This window comes from Oryzias latipes, chromosome 22 (genome assembly GCF_053564925.1).
Source record: "Oryzias latipes strain Hd-rR chromosome 22, Olatipes_Hd-rR_3.1".
Taxonomy (NCBI): domain Eukaryota; kingdom Metazoa; phylum Chordata; class Actinopteri; order Beloniformes; family Adrianichthyidae; genus Oryzias; species Oryzias latipes.
In genome coordinates, this window is record NC_136258.1 from 23,784,755 (window position 1) to 23,808,110 (window position 23,356).

A 23,356-nucleotide genomic window follows, 5' to 3' on the forward strand; every position below is an offset into this window, starting at 1 on the left:
TTGTGTGTCTTCAATTAGGAGAATATGCTACAGAAGTCATTTGGAACGAACTCCAATTAAATAAATCCAAATTGAATGTTCATGTTCCTCGCTTTTCATTTTTTTAAATGTAAACTGTAAGATCTGTTGACTTCCGGTCTGCTAGGTTAATCATTTCCGGTGAACCTCTTCTAGCAGGTCTCCTCATTGTAATGGTGGAGCCTTTTTGATATTTACAGGAAATAAAAATTACTCATAAGGTAGGTTTATTATTCATAGACATAACTATTGTTCTGTGGTTAAAAAATATTGGTTACATTCGTCATCAAAATTCCCAAAAATACGTTAGAGTCGAAAATTGGAATTTGCTTTGTTTTTAGCATACAAATAAACGCTCTGAAGCTCAAAAGAAAGAAGCTTTTGATCAAATTAGAGGCTTTATCAGTAGTTAATTTGACGAATCTTATTACTTTAAAGAAATAATTTGGGTGCAAAAGCTTTCTGAACTTGTATGAGTGGATCATCGATCGTCTGTAGATGTTAGCTGTTAGCATAGTAACCTAAATAGTTAAGCTGGCAAAGTAGGTCAGAATGATGTAGCTGCTTTGGCGCTGTTTTCTTTGTTTTTTTGTGTAGTTTTCTTTAAAGAAAAACACATTTGCACTTAATTTGAACAAAAGAATAGTTTTTTTCTGAATAATATTCGCCTCATGTTCGGGGAAATGTTTGTGTCCAAGTACTCTAAATCTAATCCACCCCGCCCTCAAAGCCAAAACATTTTTGATCAAAAAAGTAGTCTTTGTTTAATTAATTGCCTAAATTTTTTTTTCTTAATTTTTTGATAAGTCAACTTGCCTACATTTCTTATCTTTTGTTTCATCATTTTGCTTTTATTTTGGGCAATTTTGAAGGAACATGTCAGGCATACTTCTCATGGCTGCGTTTGCTCTTTAGGTTAGTTTGTATTTTTATGGTATTGTTTGATTTGAATTTTTAGAAAATTTACATGTTGGTACCTAACATGTATAGCTGTCTAAATAAAATATTTAACCAGTATTTAAAAACTATTATTTTCCACATCAATCTTATGCAGGTATTATAATGTTTCTCTTAATTAAATTTATCTTTAGCGTTTTGATCCATTTTTTAAAATAATTGTTTCTAAGCGTTTATTTTTTAAGAAAACAAACAAACATCCAGTTAATATTTGTAGACAGAAGGGAAATGGCGGAGAGAATGGCAGACGTACAAGAAGACCCACCAGCTGGCGAAGACGATAACGATTCGGACGGAGATGAAGAGGACAGATTGTTTGTTTGGATGGTGAACAACGACAATCCGGATGAAGACGAGGAAGACGAGGAGGAGGAAGTGGAGGAGGAACAGTTAGAAACTGAAGGGTCTGAGACTTTTGAGCTGGATGCCCCAGCTGAGCGCAGCGGGCACGTCGCCGTGGTCGATGGAAACGTCATGTATGTGTGGGGAGGGTACAAGGTGCGTCCTGCAGTTCAGTTTTCTCTAAACTTACAGCCTTTTAAAAAAATTCCTCAAAAACAGTCGTATGTCTTTTGTCTCTGCAAGAATGCTCAGACCCACGGGTTCTTTGACTTATACTTGCCTAGAAATGAGATCTGGACTTACAATATGGAATCAGGAGTCTGGTAAGAGCATTGGATTACACCGTTTCCAACATTACATGTGCTGTTTACGTGCCCAACAACAATAAAAATGTGTTAATTATAGGAAAAAACACGTAGCTGGAGGAAATTTACACACCTCGATGTCTGGAAGCTGTGGCGTGTGTGTCGACGGCATTCTCTACCTTTTTGGTGGCCATCATGCCAGAGGAAACACAAACAGGGTGAGACTTTTGGGTTGCAGAAGTTAAGTCATCATTTATTGTCTTCAAAATGACTTTTTTTTCCCACATTTGTATCATATTTTTAACTTTGTACTTGGCAGATCTACCGCCTGTCCTTAAGAGCTACTACTCTGGTGTGGGAGGAAATGAAAGAGCTTAAAGGACTTCCTCCATCATCCAAGGACAAGCTCGGATGCTGGGTTCACAGGAACAGGTCAGACATTTTTCAGGGAAACTTGAATTTCCAAATCTAATTTTAATACCTTAAAGGTTTATTAAATTTGAAATGAATGTCCTAAATTAGATTTAAAGAAAGGTTTTAACTGCATTTGAGAAAAAAAGAGCACCGTCCTCTCACTCGTTTCCACCCCACAACATTTAAATGGAAAGAAGGAACCAATTATCACAAACTTTGAAGTTTCCAATGATCAAAGAACACCAACAGGTCAAATTTAAAATGACCTCGGCTGGAAAAGTTTTAGACTGCCTGCACCTTTTACCACAGAACGGCTGTGAAATGAGCTTTACATTTTGTTGAAAGTCGCCCTAAATGATCTATGATCTTAAATCTAACGTGTAAAACCAGCTGGAGCCTGTTTCTTAATTCTAAAAAATAAAACTAACATCTGACCTTCTGTGTCAATCAGGAAATATGTTGGCCACCACACAAACCCAGACTCCTTTTGTAAGACATTTTAACCTAAATCTATTTGATTTTTTTTGTCCAGATTGGTCTTCTTTGGCGGTTATGGCTATGCTCCTCAGGGATCTCATCGAGGGACTTTTGAATACGATGAATCCTCCTCTCTTGGGGTCAGTTAAAAACATTATATTCTGATTTAAGTTGGTTTTTCTCTGTTTATTCAGTTTTCTTTTAGCTTTATTTACCAAAAAATATATGTATTTTTTTAGTTCATTCACGTAGTTGAAGTTCACAAAAAGTCAGCTTTGGCCTTTTTACAGAAAAAGAGGCTTGAGAATAACATTCTAACTATAGTATAACTAACTACTACTTTAATTATCACGTTTATGTTGTGTCTAAATCCCATTCATGAAAACTTGCAATTGTATTTAGATCATATCAAAAATAACTGTTGAACTATGATGAAAAACGTAGATTGCATGAAAGTACTTTAAGGGAAAGAAGTGTCATTTCATTTCTTCTTTTCCAGTATGACAGCCCTGGGCGAGGCTGGAACAACCACATCCACGTCTTGGATCTGGAGACGTTGTCGTGGAGCCAGCCCATAACCCACGTAAAAAACACACGGAATCCACTTCACGTACACATTCATCTACATGGAGGAAGGTTTTTTTGACATTCTAAAATGAAAATACTCACTGTTGTTGTGTAGGGTAACACCCCGTCACCCAGAGCAGCTCATGCCTGTGCTACAGTTGGTAACCGTGGTTACGTGTTCGGCGGACGCTTTAAGGTGAGAAGCAGGAATAGGAAACATAACATCTGAATTTTACATTCTTAAGGTAAGAAAGTAAAAACAGAATTCTTTGCTGATTCGTCGTCTTTTATTTGCAGATGCACAGACTGAACGACCTTTACTACATTGACCTCGACACATGGGAGTGGCATGAGATGCAAGTGCCAAACCTTTCTTATGTTTCAGTGAAGATGCCCAAAATATGTTTGGTCTGCTGACGTTTCCTACTCTGCAAACCAAAAGACCTAATCTTTATTCTTTTTACTGTTTCTTTTTCAAACATTGCAGAACAACAGCACATTTCTTTTCTTGTTGGTTTGTGTTCAGACAGTAAGAAAAAAGTGTGTGTTTTGCTGCAGGAGTGTCCCCCAGCTCGGCCCCGTGGGACGATCTTGGCATTCCTTCACACCCGTGTCATCCGATCACATCTTTCTATTTGGAGGCTTCACCACAGAAAGGGAGACGCTCAGTGAGTGCGATTGTTACGAAGCTTTACAGGTAAACGTTCACCTGAGCCGGTTTCCACGGAGACGCCCCTGTTCTGTTTCCCAGGTGATGCTTGGCTGTACTGCGTGAGCAAAAACGAATGGAGGCCTTTCAAACACAACCACACAGAGAGCCCCAGGTCATTGTCTCCTCTTTTTATGGCTGTTTATTGATTGGTTTTTCTCTAAATTCATGTACGCTTCTGCGCTTCAGGCTGTGGCACACCGCCTGTTCTGGTCCGGACGGAGAGGTTTTTGTGTTTGGAGGCTGCGCCAACAACCTGTTATCACACCGGAGAGCGGTAAGCCGCCACCTGATTCCTCACAGCCATTTTTATTGTGTTTCCTCACTATTCCTTCTGGATTTTTTTAACAGGCTCACAGCAACGAGTTACTGGTTTTCAGTGTTCAGCCTAAATCGTTAGTTCGGTGAGTCCAAATGGAGCTCCTCACTTTGAATGTGTAAAGCCTTCTTTTGGAGCAAAAAAAACATTTCACCAAACATAAAATGTGATTACTTTTAAATGTAAAGAGTAATTACAATGACATAGCTTCATCTATGTTCTGGATAAGCCAACATTCATTTGTACGTCCCCACTCTTCAGGTTGTGCATGGAGACCATCCTGCAGCACAGGGAACACTTGTCGTCTTACTGGGACTGCTTACCCAAACATCTTTTGTACAGCCTGAAGCAGAGAATGTCCCGCGTCAACACTTTGGGATCCTAACGGCCTTGAGAACGACGTTGTAGGGAAAAAAAGCAGGCAGCCCTTCAACTGCGGGAGTTAAACCAGTATTGGAAAAATGGACAGATTTTTCCCTTTGAAAAGCAAAATTCCAATCTAAATTTCCTCTCAACTCAATAGTGACGAAACAGTTTGTATGTCATAAAGTCACTAGTGATGTTTTGTCTGAGATGATACACTACCACACTCGAAATTTTTTTTTGTACTTCTTTTAACATCTAAGCAACAATTGGCAGTGAACACAGTCAGTTATGTTTCTGAAAATCACCAGCACACCTCCCAAGATCTTCCCAAATGCTAAACATTTGGAGTCAAATGGCTAAATCAACGCAATAAACGTCTCGATTTGAAACGGACCGCAGCACAGCAAAGGTTCAGGTGCTGTTTGTCACTTTTTTATTTTATTTAGTAGGTTTTTTCAAAATGGGAAATCTGTTTTTTTGTGGAAGATAGGATACAGCAAGCATCCCACGATGCTCTGAGTTTAGTTTTTGTTCCCAGTTTTCTTGGCTAAACTTTGTTCAGTTCAGTTCTCTGTATATATGAAAACAATCTGTCACAATAGTTTTAGGTTTTGGTTTGTCCATGTTTGGAAAAGCTTGTTTTCAGATTGACTAAAGTGGTGACAGAATTCAAACTATTATCCTACTGAGAACCAACTACTCTCAAAAACACATTGTTGTCTACTTTTTTGTATAAATGTATTTATGGTTGTGTGGAAGTGATAGTTCTCTGTTCCTTTAAATTTAATCAGTGTAATTCCATACATTGGGTGTGGTCTCACTTTGCACTGAAACGCCTCTCAGTAAAGCTTTGTTTTTGTACTTTCCTTGTTTGCACAACTTTACAGAGGTTTTATTTTGTAATTGCATTCTGTCATTTTTACTTTGTATGAGTAAACAAAAGCAGTTCAAATCAAAGATCCTTGTCTTTATTTTTTTTTTTCTCATGAAAAATAATCAACTTTTAAAGTAAAAGAAGTCGTTTAGAACTGTTGCAGTTCTGCTGAGGAGCCTCGGAATTTTGATTTACAGATACAGAAAAGTCGTTTGTGTTCCTGAATCTCTTATTTCTTCTTAGCAGCCTGCAGGTTTGGAGCTGAAACTTTCACTTTTCCCGGCATGTTTCTGGACAGGTCTCCATCCTGCAACATAGAAGACAAACATTCAACGTCTTTGTAGACGAGATGTTCTCTCATCTGAGATCTGAGTAAGCTTTGGTCGTGTGATGTACTTTTTCAAGCCATCCAGTCTTCACAAAAATCCACATTTGTTGTATTTTTCTTACCTTGACACTTCGGAGCAAATCTTTTTCTCTCTGTGAGGCGTCTTTGGCTTTCATAAAACTTAAAACTGCAGTTCGAGCAGCTTGAAGAAGCAAAAAACATCAAATCAAAATGACTTAAACATCTTTTGAGTTGGATTTTGGAGGATCATTAAAATGGACATTTACCTTTGCCTTTCTTCTGAGAACCTGGCGTCAGTTTGACTTTGTGCCTGTGGAGAGCATGGAGTCATTAGCCTACCAACCCTTTGGGTTCTACAAAACCATCGCTGCACATACTTGTAGTTTGAGAGGGCCGTGTACGGAGCGCAGACGGGCACGGCAAAGAGCAGCACATCTTCACAGTGAGGCTGGCCCGTCAGAGACGTCAGCAGATTTTCCGCTTCCTGAAACCCAAAAATTCTGTTTTATTCAACAAAAACTTTTTATAAACATATTTATATTTTAACAGACAAACTCACCTCTACTCCTGGGTTGTCCTGATCTATATCATCCTCCTGGAAGAAGAAAAAAAAACAGCTTCATTCTAGTCATTCAAACCACATCATGGACACTTTTACATCGATAGGTGTAAATAAATGCACTTTTCTTCTTCTGTGTACGTCTTAACTCTACATGGATGTCAGCTAAGCTACCTTGTCCTCTTGATCTGCAGCAGCTCCATCCTCTCCAGGCGGCTTCTCCTCCAACACTTCCACACCTCCTGTCTGTTCAGGCTTCTTCTCCGCAGATCCTTTTGGTTGCCGTTTCTGAGGCGCCGGTTTCCTGACGGGATCTTCTTTTCCCTTCCCCTTCTTTGCCTTCTTCCCCTTATCCTTCTCATCCTTGACGGGACCAGCTGACTAAAAAGCGGGAGAGAGCAGAGCTGGTTTTCTCTGTGGCTCGCTTCATTTCAGTCAAATTTCATCGGCTTTCCAAGAACATGGTTAAAAAGTAAAACAGAGTTTAAAAAAATCCCAGTTAGACATAGTTTCTGACCCCAAGCAGCTGCATCATCAGTTCTCTGTCCTCTTCATCCTGGTCTTTGTATTTCTCCTTCATCTTCTTCAGTTTGTTCTGCAGCAGTAAACACAGAGCTACTATCAACACAGTTCAGAAGAAAAGAGAGACACTCTTGACAGAAAGAAAATAAATCCATATCAAAGTGACCTTGACTTAAAAAAAAGGTTTTGATTCATCAAATACAATCATCGATTTTACTTTAAAAAAAAAAAGTTTTATTCTTTTTAGATAAGAAACAGCTCCCAGGTTCAGTTTTCTTACGGTTGGGAATTTTACTTCCATGTTTGTTCAGTTTACAGCGTATTCTTCGTTACCAAATTGAAGGAAAATTTGAAAAAATACGTCAATGTGGAATCAATTCAGGGTCTTAGGCAGTGATAATCAGCCCTACTCACATTCAAGACTAAAGATATACATTTCTGTTCTTGATCACTATTATTTTTTTTACTAATTCATGTCTTTTTTTAGTTTAATTTAAATGTATTTGCCCATGTTTTATTCTTAATTGTAAAGCACTTGGAGTTGCTCAAAGTTTTTATAAAAAATATTTGCTCGGATAAATAATCCCTCCAGGATCATCCTGAAAACTATTTTTGACAAGATCACAAGTTTTACAAATTTCAGTTTTGATTTCACTTTTTCTGCTTACATTGGAATAAATAAACAGAAATTATTTTGTGAGATCCCATCATGTTTTCCTTTTTCACAATAAAAAATATAAAACCTACCACAGTATTAACCTTTTTTTTCCCCCATAAAATACATCAAACTGAAACTCTGAATATCTAAATAGGAAATATCTAAAACTATGTTTTAAAAGACTTTGGGGTCAGATGTCCAACCTTCTGTCCTCTCTTCAGGGGGGGCTGTGAGGGCCCCCCTCCACTTTTAGGCCCCTGATCCAAAACCGGCCCAGCAGATGAAGTCTCGGTCTTCTCCTCGACATCGGACCCCTCTTGTTTCTGCTTCATCTTTTTGTCTTCTCTGAATGTTGAGGAGAAACGGTGGAGGATGACGGCTCCCACAAACGGTTTCTTGAGGTCAGAAGGTTCACATTTTGTTCTCAGAACTCACCTCCTCTGCTTGGCAGTCATGTGTTTCTTTCCTTGGGAATCCACTTCAGCCTGACAAGACTTTCACAGAGCGAGTAATAAAGTATGAAACGTAGAAAAAAACTTACAAAAAATAATAACTTCAAAGCCAAACAATGCCACTTACTGCTTTATGTGATGCTTCTGTTTTGAAGCCAGAGTTTTGAGAACTCCTAAAAGAAAGAAAAAATACAAATCAGTTTGAATTCATTCAAATGAGTCCAGTTCCTTCACCTTCAAGGTGACATCTTTACCTGCTGGGCTGTAAATGAGAGAGGGAAATGGTTGTATCTGGAAAGTGGACCTCTTCCCTTTCTTCTTTTTCTTCATCTGTGTTGCTCTCCTCCGACTCCATCGCTCCCGTGTCTGCAGCAGGCTCCTCACATTTCTCCTCTTCTTCTCCTTCCACTGTAATCTTTGCTTTTGTCTCGTTTTCCTCTTCCGGTGTCTGACCGTCTCCTGCTTTTTCTTCAGTCGCATCCTCACTGCTGCTATCGTCTCCTACTGGGACAACAGAGACGGTCTTCTTTTTTCGGCTCTTCTCGGACACTAAACCCAAGCGTTTAGCCGTTTTACCCATCAGCTCCTCTCCTTCCTCTAAAAGCTCGGCCGTTCTCGACGTGACGTCGTCCATCTCCTCTTCGACGCTTTTCACCTTCCGCTCGCCTCTGTGACGGAACACACTCTGCTCCTCTACCTGTAAAAAAACACAAGAGAGATTGAAAACAAAACAAAAAACTTTGGATCATTACACATTTCAGATGTGCTCACAGCAAACCTTAAAAAGGAACCCAAAGCCCATGATCAGGTAGGACGGGGGCAGAAAGTTTTTCTTCCCTAGAGAGTTAAAAAAAGAACTTTAATCCACGAACAGGAGATCAATTCCAATGAAAATTGTGGTTTGAACATGTTCTTGTGGCATTTTTCTGATGAGGGAGGACATATATGAACACAAATAAGCCGGAAATTGAATTTACAAGTATTTCTTTAATCAAATCGGGAGCAGACAGGAAAAAAAAAGGATTGCATTTGTTACGTTGCTCTGAGCTCTCAGAAACAGGGAGAGGAATTTCTAATGAACTACTGCCGCTCTGCAGAAACTATGTTCTAGAAAAGAACACAAGTTTGGGGATTTTTGCTTAAAAACAACATCATCATAATGAAAAGACCAGTTGGAATGGTTGGAAAAAAAAACAAAAGATGCTTGGAGCTGGTCTTAAAAATGTGTGGTTGCATTTTATTAACAATGAAAGCTGGTTTATTGTACCTCGAATCATGAAACTTCCAGTGGTCAGATACTCTCCAGTGGGGGCGGTTTTGGATACCTAAAAAAATACACAACATTTTCAGTTAAAGATATTTTTAAAAAAAAACAGGATTTCCTCTTTACAACAGACTTTTTTGGGTCAGTTTCCGGACTCAGAAGCCGAACAATTGATCACATGTAGAGCAAAGTAAAGTTTCTCTAAAATCTGGATTTGATTTGTAAAGATCCCAGCGTTTCAAACAAGAATTAACATATTTCAATTCAAATGTAATATAAACTAATAATTAGATGAACTTTTAATTACCGGTAGTTCATAACTTCCTACACATGAAAAATGATTATGAGTTTTTGTTTTGAGCATAAATTAATCAAAAATGCAGAATCTCAGCAGCATCAGTAAAGCTAAAATATGGTATCATCTGCGTAAACAGATTTGACAATTATTTAAGATAATTTTAATGAGAATAAGGATTTGGTCTTTTTTTGAGAGAGATCTTTAAAAAATTAAATAAACAAAGTTTGATATTTTATGCATAATAAATAGAATGGGAATCTAAAGGTAATTTAAAAAATTTCATTTTTAAACAAACAAACTTCATATGTTTAGATTTGGGTTTTTTAAATGAATTATTCTGATGTTTCACGTCATCTCTAAGGGCCTCACCTGATGATGGTGAACCCACCAAGCGCTGGTGATTATTTTGGCGTCCCAGGCGGCGCTGTAGCACACGGCCATAGTGCCAGCTTCTGTCAGAGTACGAGGGGGAATGGGGTCCCCTATAAAAAAATTTAAAAAAAAAAAGAGGCCAGGGTGACTTAGTTTGACCAAATGCAGCCAAGCCTGTTTAAACAGCTGTTTACCTGAAGGGTTTTTGATAACACAACTGGTTGCTCCATGCAGATCAGCGTGAACGTAGATATCTCCTGACGAGGCAAACGCACAACAGATAAATGAAACAGCTTTTTAAGAGTTCAATGATTCAACAGAAGCTGGTCATACCTGCTCGAAGGTAACGTTTAACGATAATCTCGTTCTGCTGCTGGTCTCTTCCTGCGATGACCAGATAATTCTCAGCGCTGATGAACCAAAGGAACTTCTCAAACCTGCCAAAAGAAGGAGGAAAGTAAAAAAAAAACAGCTCAGAATAACTGATGGAGAGGCTCTACAACAACCGTGTCTGTTTCTTACCAGTACACCTTCCTGGCTTTTTGAATTGTGGTCACCGTTTGGACTTCTTTCAGAGTTTTCTGTGTTTTCTTCTCTGCAGATTTCATAGCCTGAAACAGAAAAGCTTCCATTTATGAACAAAAATCTAATAAATCACATTATTTATGAAAGACAGCAGTTTGGGCTTAAACATGGATGAAAATATCTTCATCACCTTATCAGCAGCTTCGAGGGTTTTCTGTTGCTTCTTTTCTGCAGAGCGCTTGTGGTCATAGTATCTAAAAACAGCATCATTGCAAGCTTGAACATATTAGTGTGACAAAAAAATAAAACATCAGATCCATTACAGGCTTTTATTTTAAGGAGCATGAAAAATCAAAGCAGAAAGGCTGGACGTATTTTCACATAAAAGCAAAAGAAAAACAAAAATGTATGAATATTTTTAATTATAAAATAAACAACATGATATAAACATAGGGTTTTAGAAAAAAAATACTAAGTCCTTAAAAAAAAAAAAAAGTTTTTGCAATGGATTCTTAGGCTCTAATTAAAAGTTAAAAATGTACATTAGTTAAGGAAATTTAAATTCGATACGAACAAACAAAAAAATAAATTCACAGATGCATAATATAAATAAATCTTTGCATATAAAATGTGAAGGTTGGAAAAGCTGCACAGAACTTCACAGTAAATCACAGATTTCCCTTCACTGCACGTTAAACTTACTTTTTGGCGTTGGCGTAAGCCGACAGGCCCAGATCCACATCCACTAACATGGGCTTGTTCCGCTGCAGCTTCTTCTTCTGACCTTTGTCCCGGTTCTTGTTTTTCTTCCCTTTCTCTTCCACTGCGTCCTTCATCTCCTCGTCTTCCTGCTCCTCCTCAGAAATGTAAGGATTCCTGGGAGCAAAAGGCAAACCAGGGCAGTGGTGCGAATGCCACTTCCATCTGACGCCTCTTTCTTTAAAAAGCAGCCTCTTACTTTAGAAGCATGGTGATGTGATTGCTGTGCAGCTTCAGCTCCTTGATGGCGCACGCCACTGGGTCCCCGGCGGCCTGCGCTTCCTTTACAATATGGCCAATTTCCGCCCAGTCCACCTGGTTGGCCAGCGCGCTGCGGACTACCTGCAGCGCCCTCTCTACCACAGCCAGATTTATCTCCACAAGCTCCCCCTTTAGTCTGTCGACCTCCTGCGACGCACAGCAGGAGTCCTGTTAGTCTGACAAACGAGAGTGTGGAAGTGCTGCAGCGAAGAAAGCGGCGTGGTTGCTAACCTGTGCTTGGTGCAAAGCTTCCAGCCTTTGTTCGTGGTCCTTCTTCACATTTTCGAGCTTCTTCAAGGCTTGCTTCTCCTGCTGCAAGGCCTTCATGTCAATCTTCTGACCCTCCATCTTTGAAAAGAACTCATCCACCGCCTGCATAAATAAATAGCAATCCTGCAATGTGGATTTCTCCCCCAAAAAAACATCAGTAAGATGCCTTTAGAGTTACCTTGTTAAAAGAATCCAACTCCAAAAATGGGCTTTTTGCATGCTGGACAAAGAGGAATGGATGAAACTCATCATATCTGTTGGAAGACATCAAAGAAATGAAGCCAGAAAATTTGAATTTGGAGAAAGTCCTTAAGCAAGACTTCTTCTTTCTCTTTCGGCTTTTCCCATCAGGGGTCGCCACAGCGAATCATCCTTTTCCACCTCACTCTATCATGAACATCTTCTACCCTAACATTAGCCAACTTCATGTCCTCTGTTAAGACATCCATATATCTCCTCTTTGGCCGTCCTCTTGCCCTCCTGCCAGGCACCTCCATCTCCAACATCCTTTTACCAATATATCCACTATCCCTCCTCTGAACATGTCCAAACCATCTCAGTCTGGCTTCTCTGACTTTGTCGCTAACACAGGCAACATGAGCCGTCCCTCTGATGTACTCGTTCCTTATCCTGTCTAACCTGGTCACTCCTAAGGAGAACCTCAACATCTTCATCTCTGCTACCTCCATCTCAGCCTCTTGTCTCTGTCTCACTGCTACCATCTCTAACCCATAGAGCAGAGCTGGTCTCACCACTGTCTTGTACACCTTTCCTTTGAGTCTTGCTGACACTCTTCTGTCACACAACACTCCTGACACTTTCCTCCAACCGCTCCAACCTGCCTGCACTCGCCTCTTCACCTCTTTTCCACACTCCCCATCACACTGAACTGTTGACCCCAAGTATTTAAACTCCTGCACCTTCTTCACCTCAGCCCCCTGTAACATAACGCTTCTACCTTGATCCCTCTCGTTCAGACACATGTATTCTGTCTTACTACGACTGACCTTCATGCCTCTTCTTTCCAGAGCAAACCTCCACCTCTCTAGCTGTTCCTCCACCTGCTCTCTACTCTCACTGCAAATTACAATGTCATCCGCAAACATCATTGTCCAGGGAGATTCCTGTCTTACCTCGTCTGTCAGCCTGTCCATCAGCATAGCAAACAAAAAAGGACTCAAAGCTGATCCTTGGTGTAGTCCCACCTCCACCTTGAACTCCTCTGTCTGACCTACAGCACATCTCACCACCGTCATACTTCTCTCATACATGTCCTGAACTACTCTGACATACTTCTCTGCCACTCCAGACGACCTCATACAGTACCACAGCTCCTCCCTCGGCACCCTGTCATACGCCTTCTCTAAATCTACGAACACACAATGCAGCTCCTTCTGACCTTCTCTGTACTTTTCCATCAACATTCTCAAAGCAAAGTCCTTAAGCAAGACATACGTGAGTAATTCCTCTGCAGGTTTCCCTGGAGCTACGCTTGGTTTCTTTTCGCTCTTTTGAATGATGAAGCCCTAAATACAACAAAAGAAATGATGAATGCAGCAGAGGTCAAACAGAATGTGACACACAAGAATTCTTCATTTACTTTGCCGTTAAAGTTCTCCGTTTTTTCCATGTAACTTTCTGCGATCTGCAGCGCTTCCCGGATTTTAGGGGCAACTAAAAGACAAATGTTGTCAATAGAATATTTTTAAACTAAACTTTTAAATGAAAGGGGAAAAGTGATGCAGTGTTTCACCTTCAGCAGCGTTTTCTTGACTGTCGACTTTAATGGAGCCCGGCAGTCCAGCTTCTATGAAACTGTGTTCTATCAGAGTGGCTCCGTAAGCTGAAGACATTTTTAAAAGGAGACACATTTTGTTTTTACCTTTTTACACAATAAAATGACTACAATTAAAGTAATTTAAAAAATACTTCTAAGTAGTGGTCATTACTTCGTTTGCTTCAAACCTTACAAGTCTGACTAACCTGCGAGTGAATCAAACATATATGACATATATAATAGATGTAAATTTCTTCAAATCTCTCAGGAAATAAGTGACGAATTTTATAGGAACACCCTAAATCAGATCTGCTGTCTCTCTCTGCATTCTCCTAGCATTTTTACTTTATTCAGGTGTTTTTTGGTGAATTTTTCACATTTCTGGTCATTGTCTAAAACTTATAAATTACCGTAATTTCATCAGCATAAGCCCAACAAGTTGCTGCCTTTACTTTTTATGAAAATTATAAATGAACCATCATATTTGCTTTTATGGTTCAAACCAACAGCCTCAACTAGTAAGATGTTACTTTACAATGATTTATTTGATTATAAAATGCTGGTTTTAGCTTCTTAGAATTTTTGATTAAAACACTTTACCTTTTTTTGTTTTTAAGAATAGTATGAGTATTTTATAGAGAAGTAAAGAACATCCAGAAATGTATTATTTTAGATATTTAATACTCAGTTTTTTATTCTTGTATTTCTTGAAGAAATAAGACTAAAACTTTATTGGTAGCTCAACTGGCTACAGAAGGTGCAGCAAGAAGGACGAAGAATCCCAAGTTCTATTTAAACTGGATGAGTTATTAGGATTACTTTAAGATAAGTCGCATTTATTAAACCTGAGAGGCTTTTGATGCCCCTGATCTTTAAAATTGTTTTTCCTTATTTGCATCTAGTATGATCAATATAAAATTGGTGATTGTCCCACATTACAAACATTCTTTCTTTTTTTTGAGAAAAGCAATAAACTACTCTGTTTATGGCATTGCGTTACAGGGACATGGAGTTCTACCTCGTATGTTAAGCACCTGAAAAACTAGGGATGTATTCTCACGATTCTGCTAAAGACATGAAACCACAGGTTGAACGACGCTGGCTTCACGGATACTTACAAAGGTGAGGATTCAAGATTCTTTTCACTTGCTCTCCTTTTGGTGCTTTGCTCAGTATTTCAGTAAGTCTGGAGATAAAAAGAAAAAAAACTCATTTTCAGCCAGGAGAAACGTCCACTAGGTTATAAAGAATGCACATTATTATCAACAGTTTAAAGCAAATGTAAAGGTGTGGTTACTGCTCCAGGCTGATGAGAGGTTCAGGGGATCTGGCATTCTCCACCGGGTAGCGTTCTCTCACGGCGATCTTCACATCCTCTGCTTCTGCGTTGCGAAACCTCAGCAGGTTTAAAATCGTGTATTCGTGATCTGCAAGGATGATGTTACCCTGAAAACAATCACATGCAGGATTATAGTTTGAACGAATATTACTATTATCTAATCAGAACTGGATGTGACAACAAAAAAGTAGTGTTATTGTGTGTTTAATTGAAGTAGGTGCAATTCTCTGACCCGGTCATACAGTTCAACAATCAAGTGGTAGGCAGCCTCGTCTGAGCCAAACTGCATGTCAACAATCCTGTCAATGCCAAGCTGCTTTATGTGGGTCAGTCTGCGCGTCTTCAGGTGTTTTCGACACTGTGGAAACACATTAGTGCAAGTTAAAAAAAAAAACGAAAAAAAGCCATGTCTATTAATCTGTAGAAAAGGATTATTAAAGAGCCACGCTGAAGAAAGTTGTGTTTTTGGAGTTTTCTGAGGATTGAGGACATATATTAAAAAGGTTTAAATTGCACTTCTGAGTATTTCTTTATTCAAACTGTTGTGAATCAGGAGCAGAAGTTAGAAAAAGGGCTAATTTGTCACATAAAAAATACACTGGGGAGGCCACAAGCTCCCTGCTCTGCTCCATTCTGATGCATAGACTTGTAGACGACTAGATCCACGTACTTCTTTGCTTTCCTCGTCCAAGCTGGTATTTGGCTCAAAACTGTACAGTAGGATAGCTCCAATATTGCTCGGCATTTTTGTTGCACCGCTAATGTTAGGTCGAAAAGCAGGAGAGTGTAAACAAAGAGCTCTCAGCAACTGGGAGAGGATGGGGCGGCATGGTTCCTCTGTGGCAGCAGTTCCACCTACAACTTTGAGGCGAGTTTCTAATGAAATACTGCCGTTCTGCGCAAACTTTTTTTTAACATTTAGACTAAAACCAGGATAATTATAGTTAAAAGACCACTGGGAACGCTTTAAAAACAGATTCAAAGACGATCAGAGTAATGAGTGTACCTGGACTGTTATACATAGTTAATACCTAAAGAAAGAAAAAAATTCTGATTTTAATTCAGTTTCTTACTTTCATTGCAAATCCCGAAGGCATCATGTTCTTGGGCCATTCGAAGTCTGTGGAATGAATACGGATGCCAGACTCAACCAGCAGAACAGCTTTGCTATCAGGCCTGAGAAGACAACACAACAAAAAGTAGTCTATCGATATGAACTACAAGTAAATACAAGTTAAGTCTATACTTAAAGTGAGCCACTATATTTGCCGTTGTAAACTTAAAATGTTCCAGTTTAGTCTAAAAACACATTTCCTATAATTCCTACACTACACACACATTTTCTAGTATATTTGCTATACTTATACTAAAATTTACTTTTTTTTTTAACTTTGAGTGGACTACTTTTTGCTTAGGGCTGAGCACTATAACCAGAATTATTATCCTTCTGTTTCTAAACGAAGCTTAACTTTCTATCATTATTTCCATGTAAATCAACAGTATTTGTATTGAATTCTAAATTTGATCCAATTTCAATGGGAAGGATAACCACAATTGCAGAAATAACGGTTTTAAATTAAACTTGTTCTTAACCAACAGTTAACCTGAATTAAAATAATTAAACCCGCTGTGTTCTGCGCTAAAATGTGTTACGTTATATTAATCACTCATAATTAAAAACGTAAATAGTTATGGATCAGCAAGTTTTAAACAATCCTTTGCTTACAAACCGTCCTTACTTCTGCAAACGGATGAGATATGTCTTATTGTCGATGTCATACACGTTGTAGACTCTCATTCCGACGTAGCTGCGGAGGGGGGAAGAAACACCCAGACAACCTGTTAAATATGTGCAACCAAACAGCTCGAAGCTAAGATAGCATTAGCTTAGCATGAGACCTGTGTCACCTACTTTGCATTGATCTCGGCAATAGCTGCCCTGATATCCACGGTGGTGAACCGAGTTTTCATGTTGACTTAACTTCCAGCTACAAAGCCCGTAAACTGTAGAATATGATCACATTATCAAAGCAAAACCGCCAATGAAAACAGTATCGAAAAAGAACAACACGCAGGAGTAACCTTTGAGCATGCGCACTTGAGGCTTCAGTACGGAAGCCGTTAGGTGACAAAAGGAACACCGTCCACGCCTTTTACACAGCAGCTGACCACCAATTCGTCGTGTGTGATTTAATTATGTCTGGCAATGCTATTAATGCGCGTGTTTAGATGTTTTTCTCCTCTGAGATTTTTCTGTCTGCATTTCTAAGCTCATGTTCAGATTTGTTGCAGTTTACGTGCACCAAAGATGCACTACTCAAACTGGCTCATTGACATAAAGAACAAGGCAAGCCTTCGAAATGAGTACCAAACATCTTTCAGCGCCAACTGGAATCATAGACGGGATTCCGCAGACATGGAGAACAGTAGCAAGAAGAAGCCCAACGAAAGAACATCCGAGCTTGCGATCCCCAATCACCTCTGGAAGAGGGGTGAGTATCGGGGGGGAAATGGGCCTGGTGGGAATAAACCTATTTTTCCTACACAGCAGGGCGTGTTGTGTTTATTTGTTTATTTATTTGTAAAGTCTGAAAATGCGTTGAGTTGTGGAAACGCGGTGGGTTTGCAGCAGGCTTCCTCTCTGGGTCAGAGAGGAGGGCGAAGGCGTGCTCTGTTGCCAAGGCGACGGTCAGCCAACAGGACGTGAACCAGCAGGGTTAGGGTGGCTCGAGCGCGATGATTGCCGCGACCTCTAACTGGGAAAATGCATCATTTTTATTCTTTCAATGGATATTTGACTGACGTGCGCAGAAGGAGATTAAAGGAAATGCATCGTAAGTGGAATTTGAAACAAAGGAAAAAACGGAAAGGGGAGGAGAAACGGCTGTCGATGCCCTTTCACCCTCCCATCCACTCAAGAATTAACTACCTCAACTAGTAGGGGGTGAGAACGATTCATTTTAACGAATCAACTCATATCAGAATTTGTGGATGACGATCCGATTCACAGTCAATGTTGGTTCATTTTGAACGATCTGATTTAATCCGATTAAATGTTAATTTCCACATAAAAAGAATACAAACTGAAAATTTAAACATTATACCACATTACAGGGGGGGGGGGGGGGGGGGTACCAAGGGAGGAACATGTGGCCCTTCAGCAGAAAGCTTTGCCCACTGCAATTTTTGAGTGGATTTTGGTCAATTATTTATTATAATTTTGAGTCAATTATTGACAAAGATTAAGAAATCCTCAATGCAAGCTTTTTTTAAGCATTGGTAATATCTCTTCAGCTACAAGAACTTCTATTTTAATCTTACCGTCTGCAGACCCGAGACAATATTTGAGCTGACCCTCTACACACATAGTCCCATGGCCTCAGATAAGCAGAAATACCTGCTGTGGTAATACAACCCAAAATGTGCCACTGCCACTCTGAATGGTCGCATGTCTTTGCAAAATCAAAGGGTTTCCACACATTGGACTGGAATGATGGCTTGATCATTTCCGGCTGCCATCACATGTGTGTTGTCCACTGTGATGACACTTGGTTAAAGTTAAAAAACGATGTCTTAATCTAAAAGGTATTTTCCAATATCGATTACAATCAATTTATTTCCATTTGAAATGATTACATAATGATATAGGTTAATTCAATTATCAACTTGCCTCAGAGAGATCGGTCCGGTTGGATTGTGGGAATATAAATTGATTCATTGATTATCATTAGATTTTTCAATGATTTTCCTATTTTGTGTTGTTACCAAAACTAATGTAAACAATTGACTCCCTTTGATTGTGATCATTGAAATCCATAAACACTAAAACGACCTGAATGTTTTGATTTCATTTGAGCATCTTTTGTTGTGTTTTTCTGTTTCTTGCAGGTTACAAAGTCATCAAGAAGATTGGAGAAGGTGCATTTTCAGAGGTGGTGAAAACTCAGAGCCTAAAAGATGGAAAGTTTTATGCCTGTAAAACAATGAAGCAGACAATAAAAAGGTATGGCTTAAATGCCAGGCATGTCCAAAGCCGGGACCCTGGGAAAAAATATATTTAGACGTGTTCCTGTTTTATGTGAAGAGATGAAAAGTATCCCCATTGCAATAGAATTTTAATAAAATACTTAATTTGTATTTAATGTTAGCAAATGCAGGTTCTAAGAATCCAGGCTGATGGGTTGACCCTCACACTTTTTCACTAAGTCAGATCTGACCTTTTTTGCAAAAAAGTTCGGACGCCACTGCCAAATGTTTTTATCATTTAAACCCCTTTGTAAAGATCTAGATGTTTCTTCTCACATCTAATTGGAACTTAAATTTACTTTCTTTAAAAAAGAAATTTGAATCAAACTTGACTTCTATTTACCACAAATGTCTATTTAAAATAACCTGCATTTAACAGAAATAAATAAGAAAAAAAAATGCTCCCTTAATTAGTTCTCCAGTGTAGTGTGAGAATATTTTTTCATAAAGTCATGTTTTTTATAAACAAATAAAATCTCAAATTAACACTCCATTCCACCACTATTACAATGATCATGACAGTCCTTTAGCCTGCTATGATCATTATTTCTATATCACGTTGAAAAGACATACTGGTATGATGTGTCCAAATTCTTTCACTACGCACTATATAGTGCACTATATAGTGCGATCGCCAATTTGTAGTGCTGTCCGAATCTACAATTCCAAAATCCAGTGACCTACAAATTTCCCAGAAGTCCCTGCGAAAAACCAGTGATCCTTGCTTGATGCTCACTAGATTGGCGAATACAGAGCACAATGCATTGCATCTGAACAGTTTTTGCTAAGAAAATGTATTTTAATGTATTTTTTTAAATTGTTTTCCTCTTCAGAACTCAGTGGATTCATAAATGGTCGTTGCAAGTCGCTTATATCAATGAGGTTTTAACTTTGTGAAATCGATAACGTCATATAGGCCGTTAAAAAAAAAAACACACACACAAAAAGAAAAGTAATAAAACAAAAAACAGAGAGCATGGTGTCTGAATTGCTTAATATCCAGGACACTACACAGTCCCACACTATATAGTATTTTAGTAGTTAGGGAGTTGGATGGGAATTCAGACATAGTATCTGGGAGAATAGGTCAAAACAATCAAGGACACTAAAGAAAAACTATAATATTTGACTGTAACAGAACCTTTATAACGTCATTCATTTTGTTTCATATTTTAATTTTCATTATATCAGGCCTTTTTTTTTCAATTTATGGCAACATCTGTAACTTTCTTCTTGTCATTTTTGGGTTTAGAATGAAGGTATTTCTGAGTTTTAGTTTAAAAACGCACATTTAAAGTTAGGGTCTTGTTGGTCTATAGGTTTGTTTGCTTTTTAACTACGTTCTGTTATGGCATTTTATTTAAACATTTAATGAGCAATGGGAGGATAGTCCCTTGGGATGCCACACTTCCTCCTGCTAAATTTATAACAAAAGATGACAAAGTAAAATGAATTAACAAACAAAAAACTCATTAAGTGTATGACCAACAAAAACAGCTCTCAATTTTACAAAACATATTTAATTAAGACACAGAACAAAACTGCTGTTTAAAGACACTTAGAAGGAAAATAGAAAGAAAAAAATCCATTCAGATCATTTAAGGTCATGGAAACAAAAACAGGTCGGTAGTATAGTTTTGAAAGAGCTCTCCTAAATAAAGTGAAGGATGTAAAGAGAGCAAAAAGAAGTTGGAAGCTTATTTAATTCTTTTGGAGCTAAAACGCAAGAGAATTTCTGTGAAATCTGGGTATGTGAAAAAATAAATGTGATCAGTATTTCAGTCAAAATGACCGCCTTGGTAGAACTATAAGGAGAATAAATAATGTTTTTTTAAGTTTGGAACAGGCCAACAAACTTCAAGAAGTCCAGGCGATGAAGAGACTCAGCCCTCATGCAAACATCATTCAACTGCATGAACTCATTTTGTGAGTGCACTTCATGATGTCCTACTTCACACCCACGCCAGCTGTTCGGATCATTAGACCTGATTTCAAATATTCCAATGTTTTAGCGACAAAGTGACGGGAACGGTATCCCTCGTCTGTGAGCTGATGGAGATGAACATCTATGAGTTCCTACAAAGTAAGTCTGCTTTACTGGAAATTAAACATGTTTCCATGATAGGATTTATGGGAATAAAAAAAAATGCTAATGGACGTTTCCTGCTTTTTCCTGCAGAAAGGAAAAAGCCTCTACCTGACCATATGGTCAAAAACTACATGTACCAATTGTGCAAGTCACTTCAACATATGCACAGGTATGAATGAATACATTTAAAAGGCAGAATAGAGAAATAGAGACTTTTCAATGCCTTTTTCTCTTACAGTTGTGGGATCTTTCACAGAGATGTAAAGCCAGAGAATATCCTCATTAAGGTAATATTCACCTGAATCAAATCCTTTTTTTATTTTTTTATTTCGAGGGCCTTTAACATTCCCAACTCAATTTGCAGCAAAATGATTTAAAGCTTGCCGACTTTGGCTCGTGTCGGAGTGTTTACTCCAAGCCGCCGCACACAGAGTACATCTCCACGCGCTGGTACCGAGCGCCCGAGTGCCTCCTAACGGACGGGTATTACAACCTGAAGATGGACATCTGGAGCGCCGGTTGTGTCTTCTTTGAGATTATGAGGTACTGCTTCCAAAAACGGACTTTTATTTAAATAAGTCAATCCTCCAAAGTCGTTCTGACAAATATTTTCAAATGCTGAAAATTTGTTTTTTTCTTTCAGTTTGAAGCCTCTCTTCCCTGGAGCGAATGAGTTGGACCAGGTTGCCAAGATCCACAATGTGCTGGGAACTCCAGATCAAAGTCTCCTCCAAAAGTTTAAGCAGTTGGTGTTCCTTCTGTTATGCTGCATTGCTACAATGTAGTTCATGACATTTTTACATACATCTGTGCAAAAACACCCCATTATTCATGTGCCTCAATGTGTGGCAGGACTCGAGCGATGCCCTTCAACTTCCCCCCGATGAAGGGCACGGGCATCTCTCGTCTGATCCCCAACTGCCCGGCTCCCGCTCTGTCCCTGCTTTATCAGATGCTGGCATACGATCCGGACGAGCGCATCTCTGCAGAAACGGCCCTGAGGCACACCTACTTCAGAGAGATCAGGTGAAACGTTTTAAGAAAGGAATCTGAACTGGATGACAAAAATCCCTTGTGTTGCCGAACTTCAAAATATAAACAGAACCACGTAGAATGTGCTATAATCAAAGCATGTTTAATGCCTTGAATCCAGGATGACAGAGAAGAAATCCGAGACTTCTCATTTCCTTTTTGGAACTCTGGATGCAGCGGGAAACAGATTAACGCAGCAATCGCTTGAGAAAATCTGGCGGCCGAGCAGCTTTGGTAAACAACTGAAAGGAAGACACATGAGACAGACGCCGTTAACAACTGTAAGTATGTGCTGTCGACGCCCACTTTTGGATTGGCGTAAATGCAAAGTGTCCCTAACACGTTTGGTGTGTTTTTAGCACAACATGAAGCACAAAACAGACCCGCTTATTAGACACAACACTCCTCATTACCTACCGCCGTTGTCCAAGATGAAAAAGGTCGTTTCAGGACCGCAGAGGTCGTTCAGAGTCTCCCCTCCGCCAGCTTTCACCTCCGATAACAGGGAAGTGCTGCCTCCCATCTTGGCAAAAAAGTGTCTGCCACACCTGGTTAAGGTAAATATGACAGGAAGAAGAACTGCCATCTTTACACAAACCAGTCAGATCTACCAGTAGTTGATATAATTGTGTGAATTTGACTAATTCTTTTTTGACGCTTCGGTCCCATTTTTGTTTTCACAGCATCCGAATGGTTCCCAACAGTCCGGTCCCAAGACCTGCTTACCCCCCCTGAACAGCAAAAACAAGGACACCTAAGGGCAAAACCTGAGACGGGGCAGAGCTGGAACTCTACGACATGCTTGAGAAAGAAAATGCAATAAAGACAGAAAAAACAAACATCAAATTTGTCACGTTACTAGAAATGCAAAGGCCTTTGCTAACAATAGTCTTTGCTGTCATTTGGGTTGTGTTGGCTGTGTCTTCCATCTGCATAGGTTTGTTTTTAATGATTATTTTAGACACTTAATTCCTTCACACAAGACAAAGTATGTGGCGAGCAACATTCAAATTATCAACTAAATTCTTGGAGGTGCTGAGTGTTTCTATGATAAACTTACCTCCACAACTTCTGAAATCAACAGATGATGAATCCAACAGAAAAGTCCTGGATTGAATTTAAATGTTTCAAAATGTAAAAGGAAATTCTAAAAATGGAGAAAAGTACTGAAACATTTAAAAAGAGAACTGACAGAGAAGGGTTACGTCAATTTAAACTACAAAAAAAAAAAAAAAAAAACTATAGCATTGCCTACAAAATAAGACACATATTAGTAAAAATAAAAATATCCTTAATAATCGGTTACAAAAAGTCCAACCGACATTTAGCAATAACCAGTTCTAGAACACATTGTCTATTTTTGACACATTTATGTCCCAGTCAGTTTAACCCTGATATTTTCTAATGACAGATGTCCTTTTCATTCCATTAATTACATTTTAGCAAGTCCTAGACT

The 23,356-nt window shown here is 39.0% G+C and overlaps 3 protein-coding genes across 12 annotated transcripts; 2 read left to right on the plus strand and 1 right to left on the minus strand.

Moving 5' to 3' along the window:
• Positions 1–108: 108 nt before the first annotated feature.
• Positions 109–5,431, plus strand: klhdc2 (kelch domain containing 2). The gene is made up of 14 exons (XM_011490207.4): positions 109–239; positions 1,193–1,473; positions 1,561–1,640; positions 1,723–1,840; positions 1,942–2,054; positions 2,569–2,653; positions 3,013–3,096; positions 3,196–3,276; positions 3,378–3,436; positions 3,639–3,748; positions 3,832–3,904; positions 3,979–4,066; positions 4,141–4,193; positions 4,370–5,431. The coding sequence occupies exons 2-14, from the start codon at positions 1,204–1,206 to the stop codon at positions 4,491–4,493; spliced, it is 1,338 nt and encodes a 445-aa protein (XP_011488509.1). The 5' UTR covers positions 109–239; positions 1,193–1,203; the 3' UTR covers positions 4,494–5,431.
• nemf (nuclear export mediator factor) lies at positions 5,421–16,884 on the minus strand. 2 transcript variants are annotated; one of them, XM_011490209.3, is made up of 32 exons: positions 16,666–16,884; positions 16,493–16,561; positions 15,827–15,929; positions 14,986–15,111; positions 14,712–14,860; positions 14,533–14,600; positions 13,391–13,480; positions 13,238–13,311; positions 13,093–13,163; positions 11,816–11,891; positions 11,599–11,739; positions 11,306–11,514; positions 11,050–11,223; positions 10,538–10,601; positions 10,345–10,433; positions 10,156–10,259; positions 10,017–10,079; positions 9,820–9,932; positions 9,156–9,213; positions 8,667–8,725; positions 8,465–8,585; positions 8,143–8,389; positions 8,016–8,061; positions 7,872–7,930; positions 7,640–7,781; positions 6,774–6,851; positions 6,431–6,637; positions 6,257–6,292; positions 6,075–6,181; positions 5,964–6,007; positions 5,799–5,878; positions 5,421–5,655 (listed from the first exon to the last, which is right to left on the minus strand). In XM_011490209.3, the coding sequence occupies exons 1-32, from the start codon at positions 16,722–16,724 to the stop codon at positions 5,578–5,580; spliced, it is 3,204 nt and encodes a 1,067-aa protein (XP_011488511.1). In that variant the 5' UTR covers positions 16,725–16,884; the 3' UTR covers positions 5,421–5,577. The 2 variants fall into 2 exon arrangements, with proteins under 2 accessions (XP_011488511.1, XP_011488510.1); XM_011490208.3 differs by having other exon boundaries at positions 8,143–8,392; positions 16,666–16,883.
• On the plus strand, positions 16,862–22,739 carry mok (MOK protein kinase). Of its 9 annotated transcripts, none has more exons than XM_004082191.4 (12): positions 16,862–17,245; positions 18,642–18,756; positions 20,616–20,705; positions 20,792–20,862; positions 20,959–21,037; positions 21,107–21,155; positions 21,233–21,411; positions 21,512–21,613; positions 21,721–21,894; positions 22,022–22,181; positions 22,260–22,457; positions 22,584–22,739. In XM_004082191.4, exons 1-12 carry the CDS (start codon positions 17,062–17,064, stop codon positions 22,656–22,658), a joined length of 1,476 nt encoding a protein of 491 aa, XP_004082239.1. In that variant the 5' UTR covers positions 16,862–17,061; the 3' UTR covers positions 22,659–22,739. The 9 variants fall into 9 exon arrangements, with proteins under 9 accessions (XP_004082239.1, XP_078796590.1, XP_078796587.1 ...); XM_078940464.1 differs by having other exon boundaries at positions 16,883–17,245; positions 18,642–18,685; XM_078940461.1 differs by having other exon boundaries at positions 16,883–17,245; positions 18,642–18,685; positions 20,626–20,705.
• Positions 22,740–23,356: the final 617 nt, after the last annotated feature.

Coding starts and splice junctions, on each gene's coding strand:
- klhdc2 (XM_011490207.4), top strand. CDS start 1,204: ATGGCGGAGAGAATGGCAGACGTACAAGAAGACCCACCAGCTGGCGAA. Junction 1,474..1,560: donor ATGTGTGGGGAGGGTACAAG/GTGCGTCCTGCA, acceptor TGTCTCTGCAAG/AATGCTCAGACCCACGGGTT. Junction 4,067..4,140: donor TGTTATCACACCGGAGAGCG/GTAAGCCGCCAC, acceptor TTTTTTTAACAG/GCTCACAGCAACGAGTTACT.
- nemf (XM_011490208.3), bottom strand. CDS start 16,724: ATGAAAACTCGGTTCACCACCGTGGATATCAGGGCAGCTATTGCCGAG. Junction 14,861..14,985: donor TTGTTGAACTGTATGACCGG/GTCAGAGAATTG, acceptor GATTGTTTTCAG/GGTAACATCATCCTTGCAGA. Junction 10,260..10,344: donor AAAGCCAGGAAGGTGTACTG/GTAAGAAACAGA, acceptor TTCTTTTGGCAG/GTTTGAGAAGTTCCTTTGGT.
- mok (XM_004082191.4), top strand. CDS start 17,062: ATGCACTACTCAAACTGGCTCATTGACATAAAGAACAAGGCAAGCCTT. Junction 21,038..21,106: donor TCACTTCAACATATGCACAG/GTATGAATGAAT, acceptor TTTCTCTTACAG/TTGTGGGATCTTTCACAGAG. Junction 21,412..21,511: donor GTCTTCTTTGAGATTATGAG/GTACTGCTTCCA, acceptor TTTTTCTTTCAG/TTTGAAGCCTCTCTTCCCTG.